General features: G+C 37.3%; 1 protein-coding gene across 6 annotated transcripts in view; it reads right to left on the reverse strand.

Moving 5' to 3' along the window:
• Positions 1-17,321: 17,321 nt before the first annotated feature.
• The window catches only part of Nrip1 (nuclear receptor interacting protein 1), an 82,388-nt gene continuing 73,426 nt past the window's right edge, over positions 17,322-26,283 (reverse strand). For all 6 annotated transcript variants that reach the window (XM_078044473.1, XM_078044469.1, XM_078044472.1 and 3 more), the window contains one exon: positions 17,322-24,580. In XM_078044473.1, coding sequence (XP_077900599.1) covers positions 20,765-24,238 — 3,474 coding nt within the window. In that variant the 5' untranslated portion in view covers positions 24,239-24,580 and the 3' untranslated portion in view covers positions 17,322-20,764. The remainder of the gene's footprint in view (positions 24,581-26,283) is intronic.

The raw sequence follows: 26,283 nt of genomic DNA on the forward strand, positions 1-26,283 counted from the left end.
GGATACACCCTAAACCTGGATCTGCCCTGGTCCTTGAGCAAGGTCACCTTTCATGCAAAGTCACTGCAAATGACCTGGGTCCACATGGAGAGTCCTTCCTCTAGGCAACATGGGGTAGGCTGACAAAGAAATTGCCATGCGTCATTCCTACTTGGCAATGGCTCTCAGCAATAGTAAAATAAAATGAGGCAAAGTGTTTTATACCAGCCCTTAAGGAAATTTAAGCTGCAAAATTTAAGCTGCACCAAGAAGACAAAATGCATGTCATTTAATATCTCCCCACAGACTCTAAGGCTTTCAGGAGTGCAGTTGAATACCTTTGCCCTATCCCAATATTTGCATTATAACAATGAGGAAACTGAGGCCCAGAGATGTTAACTCTAAATTTCTCTAAATCTACGTGATAGGGTTAATGGCTAAGACAGGATTGAAAAGTCAAGATCTTTCTATGACATCAGTATATTTTCTGAGTTTCATTTTAAAGTGAATGTCCTCCTTTGCCAAATATTTATCACCAAATAACAAGATCCTATTATTTTCATCCTAACCTTATCGTGTGCAACTCTAGCTAAGTTGCTAATGAGTAACAAAGATTTATTCAAGGTTTGGATAAACCATGTTAAAGAAGAGTGCTCAGACATGTATCAACACCCTCATGGGGGGATTGGCTAAGAACAGTCAGTGTCTACACAGCTGAGTGTATCTTTCACTGTTGATGGGACAGCTGTTGAATAAAGAGCTTTGTTTCCTAGAAAAAATATTCAATTATCAAAAGGGCACATTCATTTGCCAGCTGTACATTGTTAAGATTTCTAATATTTGAAAGTCATAAAGGTGGCTATACTTAAAAAAGATATTATTGAGCATTACTGTTCCTCCAATGAAATTGATATTTCACTATTTATTCAACTGTTCATTCAATTGAACTCATTGAAGAGAACTGCACTGCAAATATTTAAATGGCTCTTGTTAGCGTCAAAGTGAGTCAGCTTAAGTAGGCTCGGAGCTCCACTGGTACAGTCTGAAAGCAAATATTCAGTATAAAGAGCCCAGTTTAACTAGGAGACACCAGACTCAAGCAGTTCCATTATCGACCAGACTCTAAATTCACATGGTCTGTGCTTGAACACGGAGATGCCCCATTTTAAATTTAACAAATGAAGTAACTCATCAACTAAGAAGGTGGAGAGGAGAAGGGGGAGGAAAGCCCTAAGTCTCAAGCGTTAGGAAATGAAATCACAACCCACTTTTCCTTCCTGACCTCAGGCAAATAATTGACTTTGGAGCCAACAATGACCTGCTTAGAGCTCTTTAGAGTGTCAAGTGCCACCTGGTTACATGTCATTGACCATGTAACAAAGCAGAGGGAAAAGAAAGATTAGGTATTAGGGGAAAAGGTATATATCAAATTACATCCTGAAATCTCCAGTCTTTCCCAAACAAATGTAAATCCCGAGATGCCTCTGACTCATTCATTTTGACAACCCAGCAGAGCCTTTCCTGGACAAGTAGGACTGAATAAGGCAACAATAACTCCTGCTTTGCTCAACTGATTTTCTAGATGGAGGTGACAGAACTGCTCTGGCAGAACCCTGGCCTTGCTTCCTTTCACCTACAGAATTAAAATGCCCCTCTGGTTTTGGTGCTAGAGTAGCTGGAGAAAATCCAGCAGAGGTAAGGAAGGCACTGGGAGTCTAAAGGTCTGAGTTAGCCCCACAGTTGATTACTTAATGGTGTTATTTATGACTTTTCAGATTTAGTTAATCATCTGCTCACGACCAACTCTACCTGTGACTGTGGTTCATCGCCAATCCACTTAGCCTTCCTGAGGTCCCGTGCAGAACTGCAGGTCCAGTGTCTCTTTACCCAGGAGAGCTGGGCAGGCTGTGCTGGGTCATTGGCCTTGAGAAGTGGTAGAGAGGCAAGACAGGAATTCCAAGCAGGGGATGGAAATCGTAAAGGCACACTAGCATTGGAAGTCTTGGTGAAGCACCCAGAGAAGAGTGGGAAATTATGCCTAGAGAGTGGGACCAGCAGGGCTGGAGGGAATGAATGGGTGACCTGGGAGTAGGAGGAACTGAGACTAGTACGGCAGGTCTCTGTCCGGACCGCTCATCCGCCCACTGGTTCTGGGGGTGACATGCTGTACCCCCTCCACTCCTTGGCAATGCCCTTGGTCCTTGGTCGCGCTTACTGCTGACCTGATTCTGGTGACTATGTGAGCCATTTTCAGGCTTAATTTTTCTCATCATTTAGACCATCGTTATACTCAAAGTTTGGGCAGCAAGAACAGTCTATCTTGGGTGCAGCCAATATCAGGGTGCATTGTCTGTAAATATCTTAAAAGCAATAATAAAAACTAACAAAGTGGATCACCTTTTTTTGATTGCAATACACCAGCAATTCCAACGTGAGTATAAAAAACTCTTTCCCAAAACTCTTTTGTGGATCAATATTCTAAGCAATCACTACAGTTACTGCTGCATTTTAAGAATATTATTATATGTGTATGTCATATGTATGTGCGAGTATATACATAAATGAAAATTTCAAATACGCACATTTTTATTATTATTCCCTGAATAAACATAATATACACCTGAAAGTGAATTTTGGGAACTTGCATTCACAGTCTACCCTTAGAAACACAGGGACTTGGCTACATGTGTTCATTTCAAAAGTACATTAATAATGATTCAGAGTCATTCAAGTTGGCTTTGGACACAGTTTGTCTCCAACCCTGTGGTATACAATCCTGCAGTAAATATCCCATGTTTAATCAGTAGATTCAAAATAAACAATGACAGTGCAGAGATTGTAAAGACAAAGAAACAGAAATTATTTTGATTTTGTCATTTTATGTTACCAGTGGAGGTTTTATTGGTAAAAAGTGAAGGAGTACAAATTGCGAGATGTTGTTTATTGACTCAATTCATAAATTCAAATTTAATTCATATTTGAAATAGTTTTCCAAACTTGAATATAACCTTTAAAATTGAATTCATTTCTTTAACACTTTTTTTTGTTGTTGTTGTTGTACCAGGGATTGAACTCAGGGGCATTCGACCATTGAGCCACATCCCCAGCCCTATTTTGTATTTTATTTAGAGACAGGGTCCCACCAATTTGCTTAGAGCCTCACCATTGCTGAGGCTGGCTTTGAACAATTGTCTCCACTTGAGCTCATTAACTTCATTCACCTCCTAGTGTATTCATCTGGAAAACGTGGAGCCATCCTGATTGAAATCCTTTTCTTATTTCACAACTTTTTCTCTCTCAATCATTGAGACTGACAAATATCTCTCCTAAGTATCCCATATTATCCACTTGTCTGCACCTTAACCGTCACTGTCATTACCACCACCACTGCTCATCTCTGGTTCCAATAGCTGCCTCCTACCTTATAATCAAGGAGCTTTATTCTGAATAAATCGGATTACGCTACTAACCTGCTTTCTACCTTTAATAATGTTATTGCTTGGATATGAAGTGTTCCCCTGAAGACTTGTGGGTTGAAGGCTTGGTCTTCAAGGCAGCAGTGTTCAGATGTGGGGGCTTAGGGAAGAAATTGGATCATGAGGGCTCTAAACCCATCAGTGGATGAATCCCTTGAGGGGTCATATCCATAGTATTGTTGGGACGTGGTGGAAACTACAGGAAGTGAGGCCTAGTTGGAGGAAGTAGGTCACTGGAGCACAACCTGGAAAGAGAGGCCTTGCTCCCTGTCCCTTCCTCTCATTCCTTGTTTCTGGCAGCCCTGAGCAGAGCAGCTTTCATCTGCCACACCCTTCCACCATGATGTTTCTGCCTTGGAACCAGCCAACCTGGGACTGAAACCTCTGAAACCATGAGCCAAAATAAATCTTTCCTCCTCTAAGTTGTTTTTCTCAGAGATTTTTGTCCCAGAAACAAAAAAGCTGACTAACACAAATAATTTTCATGGTCTTTATCCACAAGATTCATGTCAAGAGGTCTCTTTTTACCTTTATAGTCTCATATCTCAGGCACTGTGAATACGATTTCAGTTATTTTAATGTTTGAGGTTCTCTCTTGCTTCTAAATGGTTGCTAATATTTCCATACTCAAAGTTCTAAGGAAAATATTATTTCCTCTACCACTCAGGTGTGGGTGGTAGATGCTTTCTTACCACACCCTTTCAGAGCACAAATTGGCAGTTTCTCTCACCATTAGTCTATTTTCTTATGGGGTGGGTGCTGGGGATTGAACCCAGGAATGATTTATTACTGAGCTACATCCCCAGTTTTTGTTTTGTTTTGTTTGAGACAGGGTCTCACTAAATTGCTGAGGCTAGCCTTGATCTGGTGATCCTCCTCCCTCAGCCTCCTAAGGAGCTGAAATTGTAGGCATGTATCACCATGCCAAGTTTCCCTATTATCTGCAAACAAATCAGATTTTAAATTCTAAGAACATTTAGCAGATCTGTCTTATTCTTTGTAGTTCTAGAACCTTACACTATGCTGTTATAGAGTGGGTGCTAGTAATTTTTTTTTCTCCAAATGAATGAATATATGTATGAATTGCTTTTCCTCTAACTAGAATTTCTCTACATCACGGACCATGGCTGCTTTGTCTACGGTTTACAACATCATTTGTTTCATTTTGACTTATTTCATTCCTAGAGAACTTTTCATATGCTTTATTATTTATAATCACATTAATGATTTATTTCAGAATGTATTGAAGTATTAAAAATGATATATGCTAAATGAAATCTGGCAGGTTCCTCCTACACACACACACACACACACACTTTTTTACACTCAGGAAGGAAATGGGAGTATCCACTTATAAATAACACCCTATGGTGATAGAATAACAACCTTAGAGTTGTGCTTCTTGTTTTAAATTCCCACACCAACAGAGCTGGTCATTTAAAGTGTCTTCTGGTTCTAAGCTTCAAGGGGGAGGTGCGGAGTAGATATTTTTTTTTTTTTTGCTTCCAAATGAAGAGATACACAAAAACTACCCAAATCAAAGCTCTTTCCAAGGGAAATGAGGATGCCTTCATCTCTGAAGAGGCCTAACTGAAGTCTGAAGGCAAGGACAAGAGAGTATCTCGTCATGACCAGGCAGCAGAGGCTTCCCTTCATGCTTATATCCACAGCAGTGCTGCCTCCGGTCTGATGTTTACATAAAGATGAGAGGCAACTGGATATTCTGGCTGCATGCTGGCCCAAGGCAGAGCTGACAGCAGCAGGTAACAGGCACCTGGACAGGGCTCCCCACGGGCCATCGGGGGTTCTAATCAGCTTCTCTTAGCTGGCAGATTTTGAACAGTGGGTATGTTCCAAATGTGTCAGGGCATATTTTTCAAACATCACTGCAGATTCATTCGTTATGTCTTGCCTTTTTTTAGACCTTGACAATAAAGGGACAGTTTTAACCAAGGAGGGGAAAGAGAAGCTAGTGCACACTGATGTTTTATGACATGCCAGGAGCCACAGTGAGATTAACCTATTTCTTTAGGATCTTTGGGACTCTCTTATCTGTGACTCCTTGTTATTTTCCATTCCATGACTACAATTATACCTCCAAAGGGGGGAGACTCAAACTAAACTTTCATGTGTATGTGCTCTGAATTCCTGCATATTTCAAAGTGCATTTCACAGGGAGGCTTTGGAGGAAATACAAAGCTCTGTACTCTGCTCCAGCTGTGGATATAGATGTGTGTGTGTGTGTGTGTGTGTGTGTGTGAGAGAGAGAGAGAGAGAGAGAGAGTGTGTATGTGTGTGCATGGCATGTGTGCATGTGTTCCAACTTAGAATATAAACACCTCAAGCACAATGATCATATCTTTGCTTTATTATTCTCCACAGGACAGTAAACATTTGATACTTAACAAATTTTTACACACACATAAAAAAAGATAAAATATGTCCAATATATTTTGTGTATGTTTCCTAGAGCCCTAGGAAGATATTTGGAGCATTAAAATGGACTCCTCTGTAGTTCATTTATTTTCTACGTAGTAGCAAGTAACATTTTAGATTCCTAGGGTTCTTTAATATATCGCCACAAACAACAGAAATTTACTGTGGCTTAAAACAACAGAAACTCATTTTTACACTGTTCTAGAGAACAGACTTCCTCGGTTAGTTTCAGTTGGTCAAAATCAAGGTGTGAGCAGGGCTACACTCCTTGGGGGGGGGGGCTCTAGGACACTCTGTCTTCAGTTTCTGTTGATTGCTGGCACAACTTCTCACTGCTTCTCTCTTTTTTTAAAAATTTTTTATTCTAATTTGTTATATATGGCAGCAGAATGCATTACCCAGTTCATATTACATATATAGAGCACAATTTTTCATATGTCTGGTTGTATACTTACTGCTTTTTCCTTACACGAAGACTTATGATTGCATTTGAATCTCCTCCATCTAAAAAAAATCCTAAATGTGATCGTATCTACTAGTTATCTTTTACCATCTAAGTAATATTCACAGGCTGCAGGGATTAGAAGATGGACGTCCACTTGGACCACAGTGAACCTTTGCCTTGACCATCAACTGTGGATGGTGAAGGCCATGTGAAAGAAAACGTCTTCCGGAGTGCAGCAACTCAAAGGAAACCGAAGATGAGAGACACAAGCTATGCTAAAGAGAATCATGCTCAATAAAAATCTCAAGCTGAGCTTGTGATCCAGAAAGCAACGTGGAGAGTGGTTCCTGGACTTGAAAAATAATTGTTCTAAATTTTATGAGTCAGTTGTTTCAAGTTTGGATTTTAGGTCCCTTTTCTAGAGAAACAATAATACTTAAGATGATTTTTACTCTAGAAAACTAAATGAAGCTCATTAAATGGAATTGAGGTACATAAATTGTTTACTTTTTAATTTTTTTTAATTTTTAAATTTTTTTTTTAGTTACGGCTGAACTCAATACCTTTTACTTATTTTTATGTGGTGCTGAGGATCTAACCCAGTGCCTCACCTGTGCCAGGCAAGAGCTCTACCACTGAGCAACAATCCCAGCCTAAAATCATTTGCTTTTGTTTTCTAAGAATCTATTCTATGGGAATAATCAGAAGTGCCAAACTCAAAATGTGTGTGCAAAGATGTTTTTAGTAACATGTACCATAGCATAAAAGGTGACGGGAAGAAAGAACTTGAATATGGAACAACATTGACAATTTATGATATGTATGATGTTCCAACATATAAAATTGATGTAAAATTAAGGTTTTATTCTTTGTGTTTTGGGTAGATTATAATTATACATTATGGATTCATTATGCCATATTCGTACATGCACATAACATAATTTGATCAAGTGGTTGATATAAAATTACTAAAAACATGAAAAATGTACATATAGCACCTCAGTGAAGTAATAGAAATATCTGTTTTACTCATAAATCTGCAGTTTTGTCAGGGCTTGTTTGAGACACTCATTTCTACTAGAGTTGACATCACCTAAAGCAGCTGAAGGCTAGCTCATTGAAATGTACAGCCTCTGATGCCAGTTGATGAGACCAAGGCCATGTTCCCAGGGTTCAGTCTCCTAAGAGTGAGAGCCAGATAGGAGCCACATCACCTTTTATGACCTAGTTGGAGGAGACTGGCAATGTGACTTTTGCCTCATTCTATTCATCAAGACAATCACAAAGTCTGACCAGTTATATGTGGAGGGAAAAATAAGACCTGATTTGGTATGGAGAGGCAAAGTTCTGACACTAGCAATAGTGGCTGGCCATTTTTGTATAAATAGAACCTGCCACATAAAGATACAACTACATACAGACCATAATCCTGACAATGTTAAACACAAATGAATAATTGTTAGAATATTAGAAGAAAGTAGTAATAGCATTTTATATTAATAAACATAACTGAGCTGGGATTGTGGCTCAGTGGTACAGCGCTTGCTTAGAGCATATGAGGCCCTGGGTTCGATCCTCATAAAATAAAATAAAGATATTGTGTCCAACTACAACTAAAAAATAAATATTGAAAAGGGGAGGGAGTAAAATGTTTTTTTTTAAAAATTAAAAAGTAGAACTATAGAACATTTTTATTCCCTTTTCTGTGTATTTTTCTGAATTTCCCATAAATTTTACGAGCAAATGTAGTTGTGGTGGTTTAAAAATCTAAACAAACTTTTTAGAAAAGAGATATATGAATAGTAGTTTATAAAACACTCTCATATTTAACCCATCATATGATCCCTGCCACAATCCAGTCAATGAGGGTATTAAACTCTCTTTTCAGACCATGAACTGAGACTCAGACAAGCTCACATCTGATTTGTAGTGGATCTGGATCTTAAGTGCCAGGAGTTTGATTCCAACGTCTTGTTTTCTACTTTACTCAAGTTTCCGTGGTTTCTCCTTAAAAATGGGTTGGAAACTGTTGTCATGCTATATTGGACAATCTTTTCTGCCATCTTGTTCCTCATCCCACAGTCATAGAAAGAGGATTCCTTCTCGATTTTCATGCCACCTCTTTTTTTTTCCCCCAGAGGTAGGTGTTGAGAAGAGGGAGAATGAAAAACCCTGGAGACGCCTTTGAAAAGGCTCAAAGGAAAGACAGACAACAAGGAATACAGAAAGATGAGACAGGAACTTTGGAGAATTCTCATCAAGTATTAAGTATAAGGAGTACCAGGACAATTCAGAGTCCTGCTGAGTACAGGCTCAAATAGTATTGGTAGGGTCTAGGTTGTTGACCACAGTGACACTAAGATAAGATAAATAATTAAAAAGGAAGCAAGAACAATTTTTCTCACAGTCAACAGTTTAATCAAGGAAGTTTCTCGAGATGGACTCTTCAAGAAGTGAATACCTAGTTCCAGAAGCTGTTCATCCATAAATATAGAATTTTGAGAAGGTGGGATTTTTAGTCACAGAAATTATATTTGTTTATAAAATTTATGGGAAATTCAGAAAAGTATGTGAAGAAGAGAAATCTTGAAGAAAGAGTGTCCATTTAGTTTAAAAATGCAAGAGAAATTAAATGAATTAAAATGATCTCAACCAAAATTGTATTCTGAGTTTTAATTTGCTTCAGCATATGCTTAGGTTCAAATGGAATATCCTGTTTTGGAAATAAAATAAAATAAATAATCAAATAAAGTAAAACAATAAAATCAATTAATAAAATGGATATGTATAGTTGTAATAGTCTTACACTGGAACCTAGATGAAAACAACTCATCCTCAGTCAGCGTCAGCAATGCCAAACAAACCCTAGCAATCACTTAGACCTCCTGTTCATTTTCTTTCCAGTAACTCTATAGAGATTACAAACTAAGCCTTTCCTTCTGGACTAGTAAATATCATTTGAATCAATAAGACTAGTTAATTTTAGATTGCAACCTATGGTCTATAGTCTGAGGAGGGAGGGCAAATATTAACACTTGTATAATTTGTATAACTTACTGATTAAAAGATCATCATTCTCTGTGCCATAAAATCAGATATTACAAGAATCTAATACTAAATGCTATTCAATATTTTGGATTCTTCCTTTTCCATGTATACTCCAAAATGACATTTCCATTGATTAATGTGATGTGAGAAATGTTAAGTCTTTCAAAATCCAGTGCTCTTTCCCCGCTCGAATGATAAACATGTCCAGATACTGGGGTCTCCACCCTCTTGGATGACAGAGTGAGGATGAGGTGGACCAGATGGTCTCAAGATGGACAGATCTGAGAATATAAAATAAACCTTGTTGTTCTCCCTGAGAGTTTACTGTGTGATACTGCAATGTAACAGCCTATCCTGAGGGATGCAACCAAAGCAAGGTATGGGTTCGAAAATGATGGTTAAGCTTTTCTTGAGTAAAGGAGTGTTGGGAAGTCTAAATCATGGGGGAAAAATGATAAAAACAAAGAAAAGAACGCTTATATCCACACAAAAATCTGCATAATAATGTCTGTGGAAGCTTTATTCATAATAGCCCAAACTTGGAAGCAACCAAGATGGCTTTCACTTGGTGAATGGGTTTCATAAATGGATTATTATTTAGCAATTAAAAAGAAGTGAGCTAGTAAGCCACAAAAAGTCACAGGGAAACCTTAAATGCATATCACTAGGGGAAAGAAGTTCCTCCAAAAAGGCTGCATAGTGAACTGATGGAGTCCAATTATATAACACTCTGGAAAAGAAAAAAAAAAAACTATGGTGACAGCAGAGTGAACAATGTTTGGCAGGTACTTGTGGTAGGTCAGAGCAGGGGTGGGTGGAACACAGGGCTATGTGGCAGTGAAACTGTGCTATATGATGCTCTAACAGAGGGCACACATCACACATTCCTCAGAATCCACACAAAGTATAATATAAAGAGAGAACCCCAATGTAAACAATGGACTTTAGTTATTAGTATATTAATATATATTAATATGGACTCATCAGTTGTAACAAATACACCACACTAATCCAGATATTAATAATACAAGAGTAACTAAACAGTGTATGGGAGATTTTTACTCTTTCTCCTCAGTTTTTCTATAAACTGGAAAAAAAGAAAAAGAATGCTTTCACTGTACTAAATAACAAAGAACAATTTTCAAAGTGAATATTTAAGTACCAGTAGGTTGTTGTATTGAGAGCGGATCTGGTGCATTCAGCTGTGAAATGTTTGATGAGCACAAAGAGTTATGAATCTGAATATTATCTAGGAGAGCAAATGAAAAGATGAACAAAATGCTTGAGCAAAGGAGAACAGAAGATTCAGGGAACTAACACATAGTGATAAGATGGAGGAAGAATAGGCTTTAAAAGTAGCATGTGATTTAGATCAGAAAGCCAGAAATATGCCAGTCCATGGATAAAAATAATGCCAAATCACAACATTGCTTAAGCAGGTAGCCCTGGAGGAATGTGGCTTTGAGCATACACTTATTTGGTGATCAGCAATGAGACAAGCAGGGAAGATTCACTTCTGAAATTGGAAGTGTGAGGAGTCCAGCAAATCCATTCCAATGAGTAACAGGTAATTGATGAGAATTTAACAAAAATAAACACAACACTGAAAACACTTCCTAAGGACGGACAGCTACTGAAGAAACATTTTATCAGAAAAAAAAATGTACTTCATTTTGGCAAAAAAGAAAAAGTGAGAGTCTATGGCACATTTTTGTCACAGCAATGGAAAGCTAAGAAAAGGTTTATGTTGGTTCATAGTTTGAGGTTTCAGCCCAGGAGCAGTCAGTCACATTGCTTTGGGGCTGGGGCAGCTCATCATGTGAAAGCATTTGGTGGACAAACCGTATACCTCATTTGTGCTCATTTGTGCGGGGCGGGGGTAGGGGGAGGAAAAGACTGGGGACCCAGTGTCTCCTTCAAGAGTATGACCCCAAGGACTTAAAGGCCTCTCATTAGGCCAAACCTCTTAAAGATTCTGCCACATCCAAATTGTTCCAATCTGTGACCAAACCATGCACAGGCCTTTGGACCCTTTCTAGATCTAAACTATAGCATTGAAGCCTGTTATTCCTATAGAGTCTGTGGTTTCACATCACAGTTCTGCAAGTCTGCCCCTTATCCAAGTGTGAAGAGATGCTGGAAGTAAATCTGTTTTGAAATATTTAGGCTCACCACAAACTCCTTCTCGTTATGGTGAGACTCAACGTATGATTACCCTCTATGTCGTTAAGATTAGATCCTTCTTGGTTTTCTCAAGCTGGAAAGGTACTTACAGAAATGTAATAGTTTAGGAGTCCCTTTACCCTCAGCAAAAATAAAGACACTGTACTTCAAACTTCCCTGTCCTCTGAAATCCATCTAGCTGTTTTCACAGACCCTCTAGTTAAATAAATACCCTCTTGAAAATGTCTGCTATTTTTTTTTTTTTTGTAGTGTTAGGGATTGAACCCAGAACCTTGTGAATGTAAGGCAAGCACTCTACCAACTGAGCTATATCCACAGACCAAAAAATGTCTGCTTTTTGATAAAGTCAAGGCCCTAAATTCCTTTTTTCCCGTAGCCTTATACCTGGTAGAAATCACAGTGAGTCATGTTTATCAGAACTACTCAGTTAGGGAAAGGACTATTTCATCCCCATTGTCAACCAATCTCCTTACCTTGAAAAGGCTCTATATTTAAAATCTTCATTGCCATTTTAAAAGATTTAGAGTACAAGAGTGATTTCAACCAATCTCTTGGGTGATAGGGATAAGAAATGAGATTTTAGCTAGTTGTGGTGGTGCACACACCTGTAATCCCAGTGACTCGGGAGGCTGAGACAGGAAGATTGTGAGTTCAAAGCCAGCCTCAACAAAAGCGAGGCACTAAGCAACTCAGTGAGACCCTGTTTCTAAATAAAATACAAAATAAAAAATAAGGTTCAGTGGGTGAGTGCTCCTGAGTTCAATCCTTCCCCCCAAAAAAAGAAATGAGTTTTTTCCCTAGGTAAATAAAATGCAATAATTTAAATATCAAATGTTTATTGTGATTAATTGGTGGCATCAGAATAAAAGAAAATCATATCCTATCAGCCCAGATAAGAAACAGATGAGCTTCCACTTTCAATCCATTTAATCACCAAAACCTGGTGATTTGGTCAAAGTAGGTAAGTTATACGTTCATAGCCCTCTAATGAATGAATGCTCACACTGGACACCTAGTTAATATTTGGTACTGGTTTCTTGGATTTCCATACCCTCAGGGACCTAGATATTCTTTAGGGATCTGAAATAGCCTAATGTTAATTTCAACTTCTAACAATGGTTAGGGTCTTACTATCAGGAAATGAGTTTTACCAAGCTCACCAGGAAAGTATATTCTACCTGAATTTGATTCTTGATCATTTGAGAAACTGCAGTACTGCCAAACATGACATATTACTAAGCCAACTGTCAAGAGTGACCCTGAATTCTAACTTCAGGCCTCTCAGCACAATGGTGGTTGGAAAGGTTGGTATTTGCCTGCTGAGGGCAAATCATGCAAGATGTTCTTGCTATTGTTTGTAGAATGATACAGCAGGTAATTAGATATTTATGGACAAAATCTCCAAAGTTCCCATTCTTCTTTCAAGAACCAGCACCTCTCATCAGAAATGTTAAGTAAAGATTGCATTTCTGCAGGAGATTTGAGAAAGCAAGAGAGAATACCTGTGTTAACCCAGGTAGATTTGAAGGCCCAGGCTAGAGGCAGCTGGGGAGATTTGGTCTTGTTTCTGGAAAATGGATGAATCCAGATAAGTTACTTTGATTCCTTTTGCAGACCAAGGAGAGTTTGGGAATTTTTTTTTTTTTTTTTAACTGAGTAGACAACACCTTTTCTTTATTCTCTGGACATCCATTTACAAACTGCTGTGAATCAAGACATGTACTAGGTTCTGAGTGTAAAGAGATTAAGAAGACATCCTTCTTACCTTTAGAAGGAATACCGTAATTGTTATCCATTCTAATGAGTGTAATAAGAATGGCTTCCACAAGCATTATGGAACTCTGGACTGAGCAACGCACTGTGCTCTCCAGCAGTGAGCCATGAAGGACTTCTTTGAAGAGTTAATACCTGTCAGATCTTAAAAGTGAATAGAAGTTTACTAAGCCGAGAATGGGAACAGGGAAGGCAAAGGAAGGAGGCACTTCAGGCAAAGAACATTGCATGACTGAAGGCACCCACGTCAAGAATGCAGGTGTACACAAAAACAGTGAGTTCCTATTCAAAGGTTCTTATTTGCACGATTGAGGATGATGGACAGAAGGGTATTAGAGGGTGGGAAATGAGATGAAAATGTGAACATGCAGGCAGAGCAAGAAGACCTTGGAGAACATGGAATTAACTGCCTGAATTCAAATTAGACATCAGTAACATATCAGTGTTGTTGTTTTTTTAATTAGAATAATTTTAGCTCCTCCGTGTAGATCAATCATTTCCTACAGTTTTACAAAATAAGTATTACACATTTTACTACTTTATCAGGCTCGAAAGACATCTGAGTGTGAATTTCATAAGCAATGAAAAGTCACTGGAGAATTTGAGGCAGACTTGTACTTTAGAATGATTATTCCAACAATGGTGTCTATTACAACTGGGGAGGAGAGAGACAAAAGGCAGGCGGGGCAAGTAGATGTGGAGCAAGAACAGAGGTGAGGTACGATAAAGCTCTGAGTGAAGGCACAGATGAGCTGGAAATTTGCAACAGATGATTGTGGCTACCATAATAAAGTCTGCTGAGGACCAAAAATTTTTAGAAATGAATGCACCTTCCAACAAAGGGAACACGAAGTAAATTGGGAGGAGGAATGTGTACTAAATTCAAAATTAGGACAAGTTAAAATTCAGATATTGTAGTTGGACAGGATGAAAATTCAAAAGTGGACAGTTAAAAGGACACTTAGATAAATAGAAGGAATATGAGTTAAAGTATGGGGTGTGGGAAGACAGGCTTGTATTGCCAAAGATGTTGATGGAAAGAAGAGGGATCTGTAATAGCAGAACAGAGTTATGGTGAAAGAACTTGTTAGGAGACAATAGGAATGTAGCATTATGAATAGGACTCGAAGATATTGGGTGGTTAAAAAACAAGGAGATCACATGTCTGTGACTTACCCAGGCCAGAAGGGAATGTAGTAGCAGGACTTGCTCCAATTCTGACTCAGGTTTGCCCATTTTTTAAGCAAATCTAATTTCTAGTGATTGTTATATTCTTATTACATACCTTCCAGCAAAACACTAAGATAGGTCGGAAGTTTTAAGCACTGTTGAGCATCTCTACTCCCAAAATAGACACATCAGAGTGGACTACAGCAAGAAATTTTTCTTTCAGGGAGCCAGCTACTCTGGCAGGTGGACCCGACTTAATAGAAAGAGCTGGTTGAAGCAGTTCCACAGCCTCCCGTGCATGCTCATGTTGGAAGATCATGATTGTCGTCTTTGTGAATAAATGGCCAGATTCTAATGGATGTATGGAAAGACCACTATACCTCTAAAGAAACACTTTATTGTAGAAGTGGGGCAGGAAAGGCATGGGATTGTGAGGGTAAATGTTTAATAGCAATAAGCACCCAATTAGAGAAAAGATGGAGGAAGGCCTTAGCTGGAAATCTAGAGCTTATTGAATAAGTTGCTGTGTTCTTCCCACTGGTATTATTTCTTCAGACCCAAAGGGCCCAGTTGTATTCACATTTAAATCCCAGCACTCTTTTTAAATGGATGACAATTCCCCCAAAAGAAAGGGAATTAAAAGGAAGAGCATAGCTTAGAACAGAGGAAATGCTTACATTACACTTTGATTTTGAAGGGGATTATAAAGTTATGAAGAGGAAAAAGGATGTCTCCCACTTATTCCCTCAAGGTTTAGCTGAACACATTTACAGAGGTGACACTTGGGGATATAAAACAAGGTAGTAAGAAAACTTACTAGATCAAGGTAGAGGCAAAATGGCAGGTAGGGCTGGCTAGCACACCCTATGGCTGGCCAAGGACTTCAGCTTGATTTGCTACAGAGGCAGCCCTTCAGTTGTGGGAGAAAATTGTAGTTTTCTAATTACAAGAAAATCGTCCTACTATATCCCTTGTATTATCTTATCAATTAACTAAGGGAATAATATACAATCTCAGGCACTTCCTTTTCCACATGCATTCTTAGAGGTGATCATTTTTCTGCAAAAACGAGCAAAACATAAGGTCCAAAGGGATTCTCAAAGTTTGGAGCCCATGGTGATTAAGTTTGGCAAAATAAGAGGAAAAATAGCTTTAAAAACTAGGTCTTTTTGTCAATACAGAATCTGTAAAAATATTTTAAAATGGATCAAAAATCCTTTTCTATTGAACTATTCCATTTTAGCTACTGATAGAAAGATTGTAGACACGCATGAGATGGCTTTAAAAGTACAATAGAATTTGTGGGGTTTAATTTCCAATTGTTCTTGCCACCAACTCAAGAGTACACTTTTTTTTTTTTTTAAAGCAGGGGTCTTAAACTTACCACAAAGAGGGCATCTTGAAAATATGAAAATTACTGAATCAACCATTAAGAGAACTGGAGTATTAAATTAATGCTATTAATATTAATATTTAAAAGGTGAAGAATTGTTAGAAACCTTGTCTTAAAACTTTGTGCAGTAAACCACTCCTAAAAGTGAGCACTTCAAACCCATTTTCTGGAGTCAAACAGGTCAAGGTTTAGTGATCCCAAAAAATAGAAGACAGTATTTGTTGATGAAATCCCCACATTGGATTAATGGGTTGCATAGCATGAGGAATTATCTGATTTGATTTTTAAAATTTCTGCATATTAAAGTCAATAACACTTTTATAGTCAAAAATTGCTGTTAATTCTTTCCTTAAAAATCCCTCACAGGAAATGCATTACTTGATGTACTTGTCATGTTTTTTCCTTATCATATAAATAAAATATAGTTGTGCACCTCATTCTGATGGTGCATATGTACATATGAGGATCTAATTTTCCAACATGTACCACAGTGGACTATATTTCTATTACTTGGACATTTTATTTTTTTGAGATCTTAGGGATCAAATCAAGGGTCTTGCACATGTAGGGCAAGTGCTTTCCCACCAAGCCATAGCCCCAGTGTATTTGATCATATTTTAGATGTGTATAAACCTGCTGAGAAAACCTGCATGGATTATAACGGGACTATTTTAATGCCAGGAAATGGAATTCATCGTTGGGACATCTTCCTCTTGTTATATTAAGGTCCTAAGCTATCAGAGCATGTATACAGGCTTTTTTTCCCCCCTAAATAAAACAGTCTCCATTACTTATATATGTGTATGTATGTTCAGGCACGCATGCGCACATAGACGCATGCACACACACACACACATTCATTTTGGAAAACTATTACAGACTATTTCTCCTACTTAAAAAATTGTACACTCTGAAAATTAGATAAAAGCCATCTGATAAAATCTTATCTTAAAACAAAGTATGTCTAACCAACTTTATTTTTAAATATTGTACAAATTATTTTCTGGTTAAAAATATCTAGTGATCATTCAGATATCGGATAATGGGAGGCTATAGGCTGATTGACTTTAAAAAAAATCTTTTTTTTTTTTAGTTGTCAATGGACCTTTATTTTATTTATTGATACATGGTGCTGATAATCGAACCCAGTGACTCACATATACTAGGCAAGTGCTCTGCCACTGAGATACAACCTCAGCCCCTGATTGTCATTTTGAGGTGTGCTTTAACTGTCCTGTTTCTAAATGCCCTAACCTCCCAGTCACTGTCTTCTTTCTCTACTTAGTTTTCTAAAAAGGGCAAAACATCTTTGAAGACCTACTGTCAGTTTCATGACCTGGAACTTTTCTGTATAGGGAAAAAGCTAAAACCCAGAGAAAGTCAACAGAATAACAATCATTTCAAATCAGAGACAATGCATTTTTTTTTCTCATTTATTCAAATTCACTGCAGGAGTAAACACTAAAAGATTAAAAAACAAAACAAAAAATTCACACTGCAGTATGTACAGTTTCATGACATCACATGAAGAAATTAAATTTCTAATAAAAATGACAAATTATATTACTGAGCAGGTTGCATCAAAGCTTGCTGTGTAAACCCCAGATTCTTACCATAAACGGTAATGTGCCTGTATTCCAGTATTAACAAACACTGGCAGACACCTGGTATAATATTATGTTTCCAATGGGATTTAAAAATTCATGAAAGTAGTTGCGTGAATTCTTTATGTTGAAAAGTGGTTGACTCGATTAAAAAAAAAAAAATTTAAGACCCTTGGATTCAAAGCACATTCTTTCACAAAGCTTAAGCCACAGAAGTCATGTCCAGAAATGGAATACTGTCATGTTAGGATGAACATCTGATCTGACTTGTTAAGACATTTTGCCAAATGCACAGATGCACAGGGTCCCCCATGCACTTTTCATGCAGCAGGTAATCACAACTTAAATAAAAGGTTTATTCTATACATTTGTCCAGACTTGCAACTGTATACATACATGCACAATTTTTAAACCTGTCTGATTATATTTACACTTATACATGGAATATACAGGAACCAAAGAGATTAAAAGGCTTTTCTGTTGCATTAGAACAATACAAAATATGTATTTTTCATTAAGGAAATCATTATTTACATCACCTTTAAAAACCAATTTTAACATCTTCATGTAACAAGTCAATATATATATATACATATTACATATATATATATATATATATATAAAATATATACTCTCACCAGTTTACTCTTCTGTAAGATGCAGTAGAGAATAAACAGGTAATGCTACCTTACTGATGTCAACGGGAGCTGTAGTACCCTTTCACAAATGACTTTATTAGGAAGAAACTGCCTCGATATCTAAAATAGTCCTTGAAAATGTGTATATGTGCATCCTTGTATCTATATATGCATAAATAAATTGAATTTATGGATGTATGCCCTTTCTTACTGCTCTTCTTTAAAATCATTCTAAACTCAAATTGGGGGACATTCTCTAGTAAATCAGAACAGTGTTCTTTGTGGTCATATTTATTTCTATATTACATATTCTCATTCCTTTGTTAACAACAATAGAAACAACCAACCCATCAACCAACCAACCAAACAAAAAAACAAACAAACAAACAAAAACAACAATGCTGGCTCTGGATGCTCTTGTCCCTGACCTAAAAGTCACTCCCTTGTAAAAAGTCCATTCTCCCTAACTAAGAGAGAATACTAACATTTTTTTCTGACATACACCTAATGTTCTAGACCTTTCACAATGCCTGAGAAAAATGACTTGCTGAAAAGTTTGTTTCTAAGTGTAGACAATGAGATTGTCACAGAACGGATACAGAACAGACTAACTATATTCACTGGCCAGTGAAATCTTCATGTCGGAATAAGCAGATGCCTTCATCTCCTTGTGATGCAGTATATTTGCTCCTATTACTGTATAATATATCCAGTAACTATTTACAAATCATTTTGAGAAAAAAATAATCATTTTAGCATTTTAGAACATATTAGGAAATAACAACCTTTTTAATACAAAAATTTTAGAAACAATTTCAAGTAGAACAAGTTCAAATATATTTCCTTCTAATTAATAGTTTTTATACAGTAATTTTTGATGGGTTAGTTGCTAACCTGGCTCACAACTAAAAACAAAAAATATTACCTGGTGAATGAACTGTGGATTATGAAAACTGAACTTAAAAAAAAATAAGACTTGTTTTAAGACTAACATCCCATTGGCTCAATTACATATTAAGTCCTTCCAAAACCCTTTGGATATCTGCTTTTAATTACTATTTATAACAAATAAATCCAATGGAGTTATTGTGTACATTTTCATGGATATGTGCCTTTTGTACTTTTTTGCTAATAAGTCAATCCTTTCTTGGGTTTGAACTAAATGTTTTCATCTTTGTCAGCACTGTTCTTAGGACAATGGTTTTTATAGAAGGTAAGGATGTATTCAGGAGAAGTTTTCAAATCATCCTGGAATCACCTGAGTTTGGTAAGTGGCCCTGTTATTCCATCCCTAAGGCTAATTAAGTAGATGTTACTCATTAGAACACATAAATAATAGATTTTCCTGAGATGTTGAGCCAGATATGAAAGTTCTCCCCTCCACCCAATTTTTGTGTCATAAAAAGTATTCTGAACCCGATTTCCAAAGACATAACGGCAATATAGGAACTACAATATTGCAAATTTTGAGTTGACATATGACTACTGGGGAAAATATAGGCATCAGATAGTTTCTTTACAGACTCATGTTCTGAGAAAAGTCATCAGCAATGGTTCTCAAACATCTAGGGAGCATGTTAAGATGCAGATGGAAGATCCCAAGTCCACTCAGCAGAGATCCTTGTTTTGTAGGTCCAAGACGCTGCCTATGGATCTGCATTTTAAAACAAGTGCTCTAGATGATTCTAATGCAGGTGGTCTGAGTCCAGCTTTAAGAAATCCTGGTCATAAGACTCATAGGTACCACAGAAATGGTGAGAATCAACTTTTACAAGAGATGGCGAAAATTGTCCAAAGAAAAGCCATTTTTTGCTTCTGTTAAAAAAAATTTTTAAATAGTCAACTGTTCAGGAAACCACCTGAAGATAAATGTTAACTTTCCTAATTCTGTAAAAGGAGTATTTATTTAATAAAGTAGTTAAAATACAAAAAATGGAAATCTGCCTTTTTTTTTAAAGGATCTATCAAACTTCCCTCAATTTTAATCAATTTTTACTAAATAGTACAAGGTTTAAAGAAATGTATATTGAAAAGGTCTGGGTGGGGGCAGCAAAACCCTTTCTAAGTGTTTAAAAATAAATATGTTTTTTTTTTAGCAAAAAGTGAAAAATGTAAGCATATTTTTTCTGACTTACTTTTGAATTGGATATGAGGTGTGAATCATCACTTTTTTTTATTTAATAATTACCCTTTAAAGAGTTTGAACTTTAAAAACATGTGTTATGCAAGCTGACTTCTGAAATGCAAAATAAAGTACCCTAATGAAGGCAAATGGCAGCAAAATGCATTAATCCACTATGGATGGAATTTTACATTTTAATGTATGCCTCTTATTTATGATTATAAAATAATTTCATTCATAGGCTACTCACAGTTGTTATCTGGTGCATACAGAAGTGTTAAACAACCAGTTTGCTAGTTCAATAGCTTCCTCATGACATCTAATGTTAAGCAAAAATTAGTATGCATATTTAAACATCACCAGTAACCAATACTTTTCAAAATGAAAAAAGTTTCAATTATACCATGCTTTTCTCAAATCATGCTCTTATTTATACAGATCTCAAGTTCATACTAAGTAGTTTTAAAAAGATCCAAAGCTTGATGGCAGATTCATTTTATTCTGATTCCTTTTTTATTGTTACCACATTTCCCAGAAGTCCATACACCTCTCCATTTGCACTGTGTGGGTGAGAAGCATTATTTCCCATATGGCTATTGTAAGGGCTTCTTAAATTAAAGAAAGAAGCTTTAGTTTCTGCAGCAGGAAGTAACTCTTCTTTGATTGTAACCTGTGAGACACTTTCGGCAGATGAAGGTTCCCTCCAAATGTCCTTGTCCTGTGTTTCTCGGCTGGTAACAGAATTGCCTCCTTTCTGGAGCATGTAATACAGTATTGGGTTAGTTTTGGTCAGTCTTGGAGAGTCTTTTTCATACTCATTCTTATCCGCATCTGTGATAACCCACTTAATGGGTCCCTTCTCACTGGGCATGGAACACCCATTCAAAAGCCCAGATTCTGCTCTAGACCCCACACAGCCCAAGTGCTCAGGGAAAGGAGGGCTCACAGGAGATTTTACCATTCCTGGGTATGAAAATGTCCTGTTGTCCATGCAACTGTTGGGCTGAGAGGAACTGTACATCAGTCCATTTAAAGAAGAAAGGCTAAATTCAGGTTTGCTATTGGTCACATTGTTTTTGTGTCCTTTCTTTTTACTGTCAACAACAGAGTTACTCCTGTGTGGGGACAAGTCTCGAACACAGTTTTCTGAGAGAAGCAGCTGTTTCAGAACATTGAAGCTTTTACTCTCTCTGGCCCAACTCCTATGTTCACTTTCGTTGGCTGAACCATGACCAGCAGGATATTTAAATTCAAGATCATTTCTGCTAAATTTCAGCTCCTCCTGGTTAAGCAAGGATCCATAAAGTACTTCTGGAGCACTGTGACTATTTGCAGCATCAACAATGTTATTTTTCATCTTTTTAAATGGACTTTCTAATGGCTCAGTATAAAGCTTCCTTTTCTTAGGGACCATGCAAAGATTCTTTGATTCTAGTGGTGTCAGTTCACTATTTCTGTGACTCTTGTCTAGATCATCTGCCAGATAACTCTCTTGATTCTGTCTCAGCAATCGGCTTAACAGACCATTCTTTGAGAAAGAAAAATCCTGAGGTGAAACAGGCTCTGATTTAAGGTCCTCAGACACTGGTAAGGCAGCTGCGCTTCTCTGCGTGGTGGGATTCATACCTAAGAATGGGCTGCTCTTCGAATCATGGCTCAAGTGCACATTTGTATTATGAATATGTAAGTCATCACAAGGCTCAGATTTTATTTTCACCATCAATATCTGTTCACTTAAAGCTCTCTCTGTATGTTCCTGAGTACTTTCATCTCTTACAGGAATTTTTTCTTTCTTTTCACTCTTACCTTTGTTGGGATTTCCCAGAAGCAACTGGAGAACAGTACGTCTTTCTAGCAGATTTTCTATTTCAGAACCGGAAAGTCCTGGTTCCGAAACTGCTGGTTGATTACTGAATGCTATATTTTCCTCAACTGTATTTGTTTTATTTGACAGCAAAGGGCTATTTAATCTATCAATTATACCCACAGATTTATCTGTGTTTACACTTAACAACTGTTTGCTGGGTCTCTGCTCTTCGGCTGCCATGGAAGACTGCATTCCACACTGTGCCAAATTCTGTAATAGTTTACTGGCACTAAAAGTTGCAGAATTTTGCGAACCTTCATTTTGAGCTGGTTTCTCTCCTTGTGATTCTTTGCTTTTTGTAAGGTCCATCAAGTGGTTAGATGTAGTATTTGCCATCTTTTCAGACTGAGTACTGCAGGCATATGGTGGAGAATTCCATTTGATGACCAGAGAGTGTTGAGAAAGATTGATGGGAGACTCTGCTTTGGCCGATGAGAGTAATGGTGGAGTACTCACTGGAGTAGTCCTGTTTGTACTGGGGCTTTCTATTACAGAAGTCCTTGTATAATTCTGAGTATTGAACTTTGTCACATCACTGTGTACTCCCTGAGGGCTGGTGATTTTTTCTACATTTTCTTCATTTTTATGGCCAAGTAGCAATTGAAGAAGTGTTACTTTCTGGTGTGAATTTAGCTTAGAATTATTTGAGGTATCATGATCCTCTTTGACATCTACATCGGGGACTTTCGGATCCCAAGTGTTTAGCAAGGACTGAGTTAAATTATCAAGAGAAACAGGCTGGTCAGATTCTGGTTTTTCAATGCGGTGTTTGCAAGACAAGTCTATGGGAACACAGTTGGAATAAGAACTTTCATCACCGCTGCTGTCATCTGTAAAACTAGGATTGTTGTCTGAATACTCATCAATAGTTGTGGGAGTACTCCCATCCTCAAAAATGCTTCCCCTCTCATTCTGATTATGTCCATTCATTGGCTTAGGTATGGTCTGGCTTTTAAGAAGATGTAAAAGCAAACTATTATTAGCAGCTTGTTTTATGTTGTTTCTTTCCAGTGAGTTCTTATAGCTTGAAGTTTTGGGAGAAGAAGGAACAACACCAATTGGATTTTGAAATGTTGTAGCGTTACTTTTGCTAGCCACTAATTTGCTTGATGTTCGTGCCTGACCATTGAGATGGCTTGACATTCCTTTAGAGATCTGGAAACTGCCTACATCCTTCTGGCCATTCTCTTGTAATCTGGCCATAGCAGCAAGTCTTTCGCTTGCTGCTTGATTTGCATTTTGTGTTTTTAAAGCATGTTCCCGAGAATACTGCTGCAGGTGGGCTTCACTAGAGAGGAGTAATGCTAATTGGCTGCAGGCAACGCTAGGTTTAGGTGAGGTGGCAGGACTAGCTCTTTTTTCCACCATGCTTGCAACAGCCTGTAATCTTGCAGCACATGACAAGGGCTCACCCATGACCTTTGTTCCACTCTGTCCAATATGATGAGGCGACTCTACAAACCTGTCTCTGATGAGGTTTTTAGTTACATCAGGAAGATTGGTATCTGGCTTTTGATCTTTAGCTTTACTTTTTTTCAATAAAGTTTTTAAGTGACTTGATGCAACACCATAGCACCTTAAATCCTTCTCTACTTTTAAAGAATCATGACTGAGGGCATATCCTTGCTCCTTGAGGCTCTGCCTAATTTGTTGTGACAGGGCAACAGTCTGCAGCCTCGAGCTGAATGACTGAAGCAAAGAGGCCAGTAATGTGCTGTCCTGTTTGCCTTTAGGCACATTGTCAACCATGCCAGCTAGCAAAGCTTCCTTCTTTACGTTTAAATTTACGATGGAATCAGACAGCCTCTTCCGCTTTGCTGCATTCCAGTCCTCAGAAGACTGCAACAGTCTGGCTTTTTTGAGATGCAGCATGCCAGATCCCTGGTATGTGTGTGTATTGACAACTGGACCATTACTTTGACAGGTGGGAAATGCACTGCCAGAAATGTTAAAGTTCTGATCTTCTTCATTGTGCCCAGCAGACTTTTTGTCAATGGCAGTACCTGATCCCCCTGCAGCCTGATGCATTAGTAATCCTTCTAGGTAAGTTAAAACAATAGAATCCTGATGCACATCAGAGCCAAGCTCTTCTCCATGAGTCATGTTCAATAGAAGTGTTCACAAGGGCTTGGTTTCTATTTACTTTAAAGGATGATTTTCTGTAGGTGAGTGAGATTCAACTTTAATAAGTGAGTATCAGTTTATCACCTTCCATAGCAATCAGGTAGAGAGATACTGTTACATTCTGACCAAGATTTCTTCTGGCAATGACAAGATAAAAGGCAGGTAAATTCCAATGCAGTCTCTCCAGAGTTGATCAACTTCTAAGAAGCAAAATTCCTCAATACACAGGTCTGTAGTAGCAAGCAAGCAGACAATTCTTAGTGAATATATTGCTTTTCCATCTTCATCTTTTGTTCTTCATTAAATGCAAATATCAGTAGTCTAAAAAAATAAAAATAAAAATCATTAAGTAGGGGCAAAGATAGGGTCATGCTATAATACCTATAAGTAAAGAATATAGCATTTACAAGTTTATATGTGCACATATACATATATAATATGCACATATATGCATTATAGTTGCTTCTTTAGTAATTAATGCTTCAGTGTTTTATAACTGTCTTCTAAAGTCTACCAAGCTTTTGATTTTTCATACGCACCTTTCTGCAAAGTAATATGAATGCTAAGTTTCCTTTACAATTTTATACCTCCATTAGGGAGCTAGAATTAGTTTCCTTACTATGCACTTAGGAAGAAACAAAAGCAAATGTGCTGAAAAAGAAAGAGATGTATGTGATATGGACTCATCTGATACGTCTGATGAGTGGCTGAGGCCAACAGAACACATTCACTTCTGACATTATTCCCCAAACACACCAGACAATGAATAACTAATTTTTAGAATTTTTCAAAAAAAGAAAAAAAGAAGGAAGCATTAAGAAGTTGAAGATTATTTTGTGGGCCTGTGCACTTATGACAGTCTTAAATCATATACATGAACATTGTAATATAATCACAAGTTTAAATACTTATAGTATTTACCATGACTTTAATATTAAAGAGAGTGATTCTTAAGAAGCTCATTCAGACATAACCAGTGAATGTCTGGGTCCAACAGATATTTTATTAATACTTAAGTCAATGTACAAATAATTTACATAATTATTTATACACAACCCCATAATTTTGTTCCAATTTTTAACAAAAAGCGTCTAGCTTTTCTGTTTCTTATTTTTATACTTTTGAAATTCAAAATACATTACTTTTGAAAATGAGATCATAGTTTACATTGAAGAGAGGACAGACTTCTTTGTTCTGTAATTGCCAAATATTTTTCACTTTTAGATTTATGAACATCAATTACAGTGATAGATCCAAGAACTATTTTGTTTCCATATCACCTCTCTCTTTACAATCTTCTTTACACCTGCTGTCAGTACTTGTACTTATGAACAGATTCACTTAAATTTGGGTATTCAACATAAAGGATGAATAATAATAATTTCATACATCATTCAAGTTAAAAAGGGCAATCAGAGTTGGGCATGGTGGCACACATCTATAATCCCAGCAACTGGGGAGTCTGAGGCAGGAGGATCATGAGTTCAAAGCCAGCCACAGGAACTTAGCAAGGCCCTAAGCAACTTAGTGAGACCCTATTCTTAAATAAAATATAAAAAGGGCTGGGAATGTAGCTCAGTGGTTAAGTACCCCTGGGTTCAATCCTGGGTTCAAAACCAAACCAAAACAAAACAAAAAACCCCTAAAACAAACAAACAAAAAACCCTATACTGTTCTCTCACTCATTCTTGAATTGGAGAAAATCCATTTAGAATACTGTCATATGAAGATAAGACGTAGCTATGCTGCTTATACAAGTCAATGGCAGTGTCATCATTCATGTCTACAGAGCTATTAGTCTCTTTGCATTCACCTTCTGTTTGAAACAGCTCCCCATGTCAAGTTTCTTCTCTAACATTCTGGACAGAAAATGAAAATTTGTGAATACTCAACTGTATTTAATAAAAACAAAATTCAGACTTCCTCCATATTATTTTTACATTCTTGAAAGTTGATGCAGCATTGTAAAATATGCAAAAAGAACAGTGAAGATGGCATCATAGTGAGGACTTATTTCACTATTA

The sequence above is a fragment of the Ictidomys tridecemlineatus genome, chromosome 3, assembly GCF_052094955.1.
Source record: "Ictidomys tridecemlineatus isolate mIctTri1 chromosome 3, mIctTri1.hap1, whole genome shotgun sequence".
Lineage (NCBI taxonomy): Eukaryota > Metazoa > Chordata > Mammalia > Rodentia > Sciuridae > Ictidomys > Ictidomys tridecemlineatus.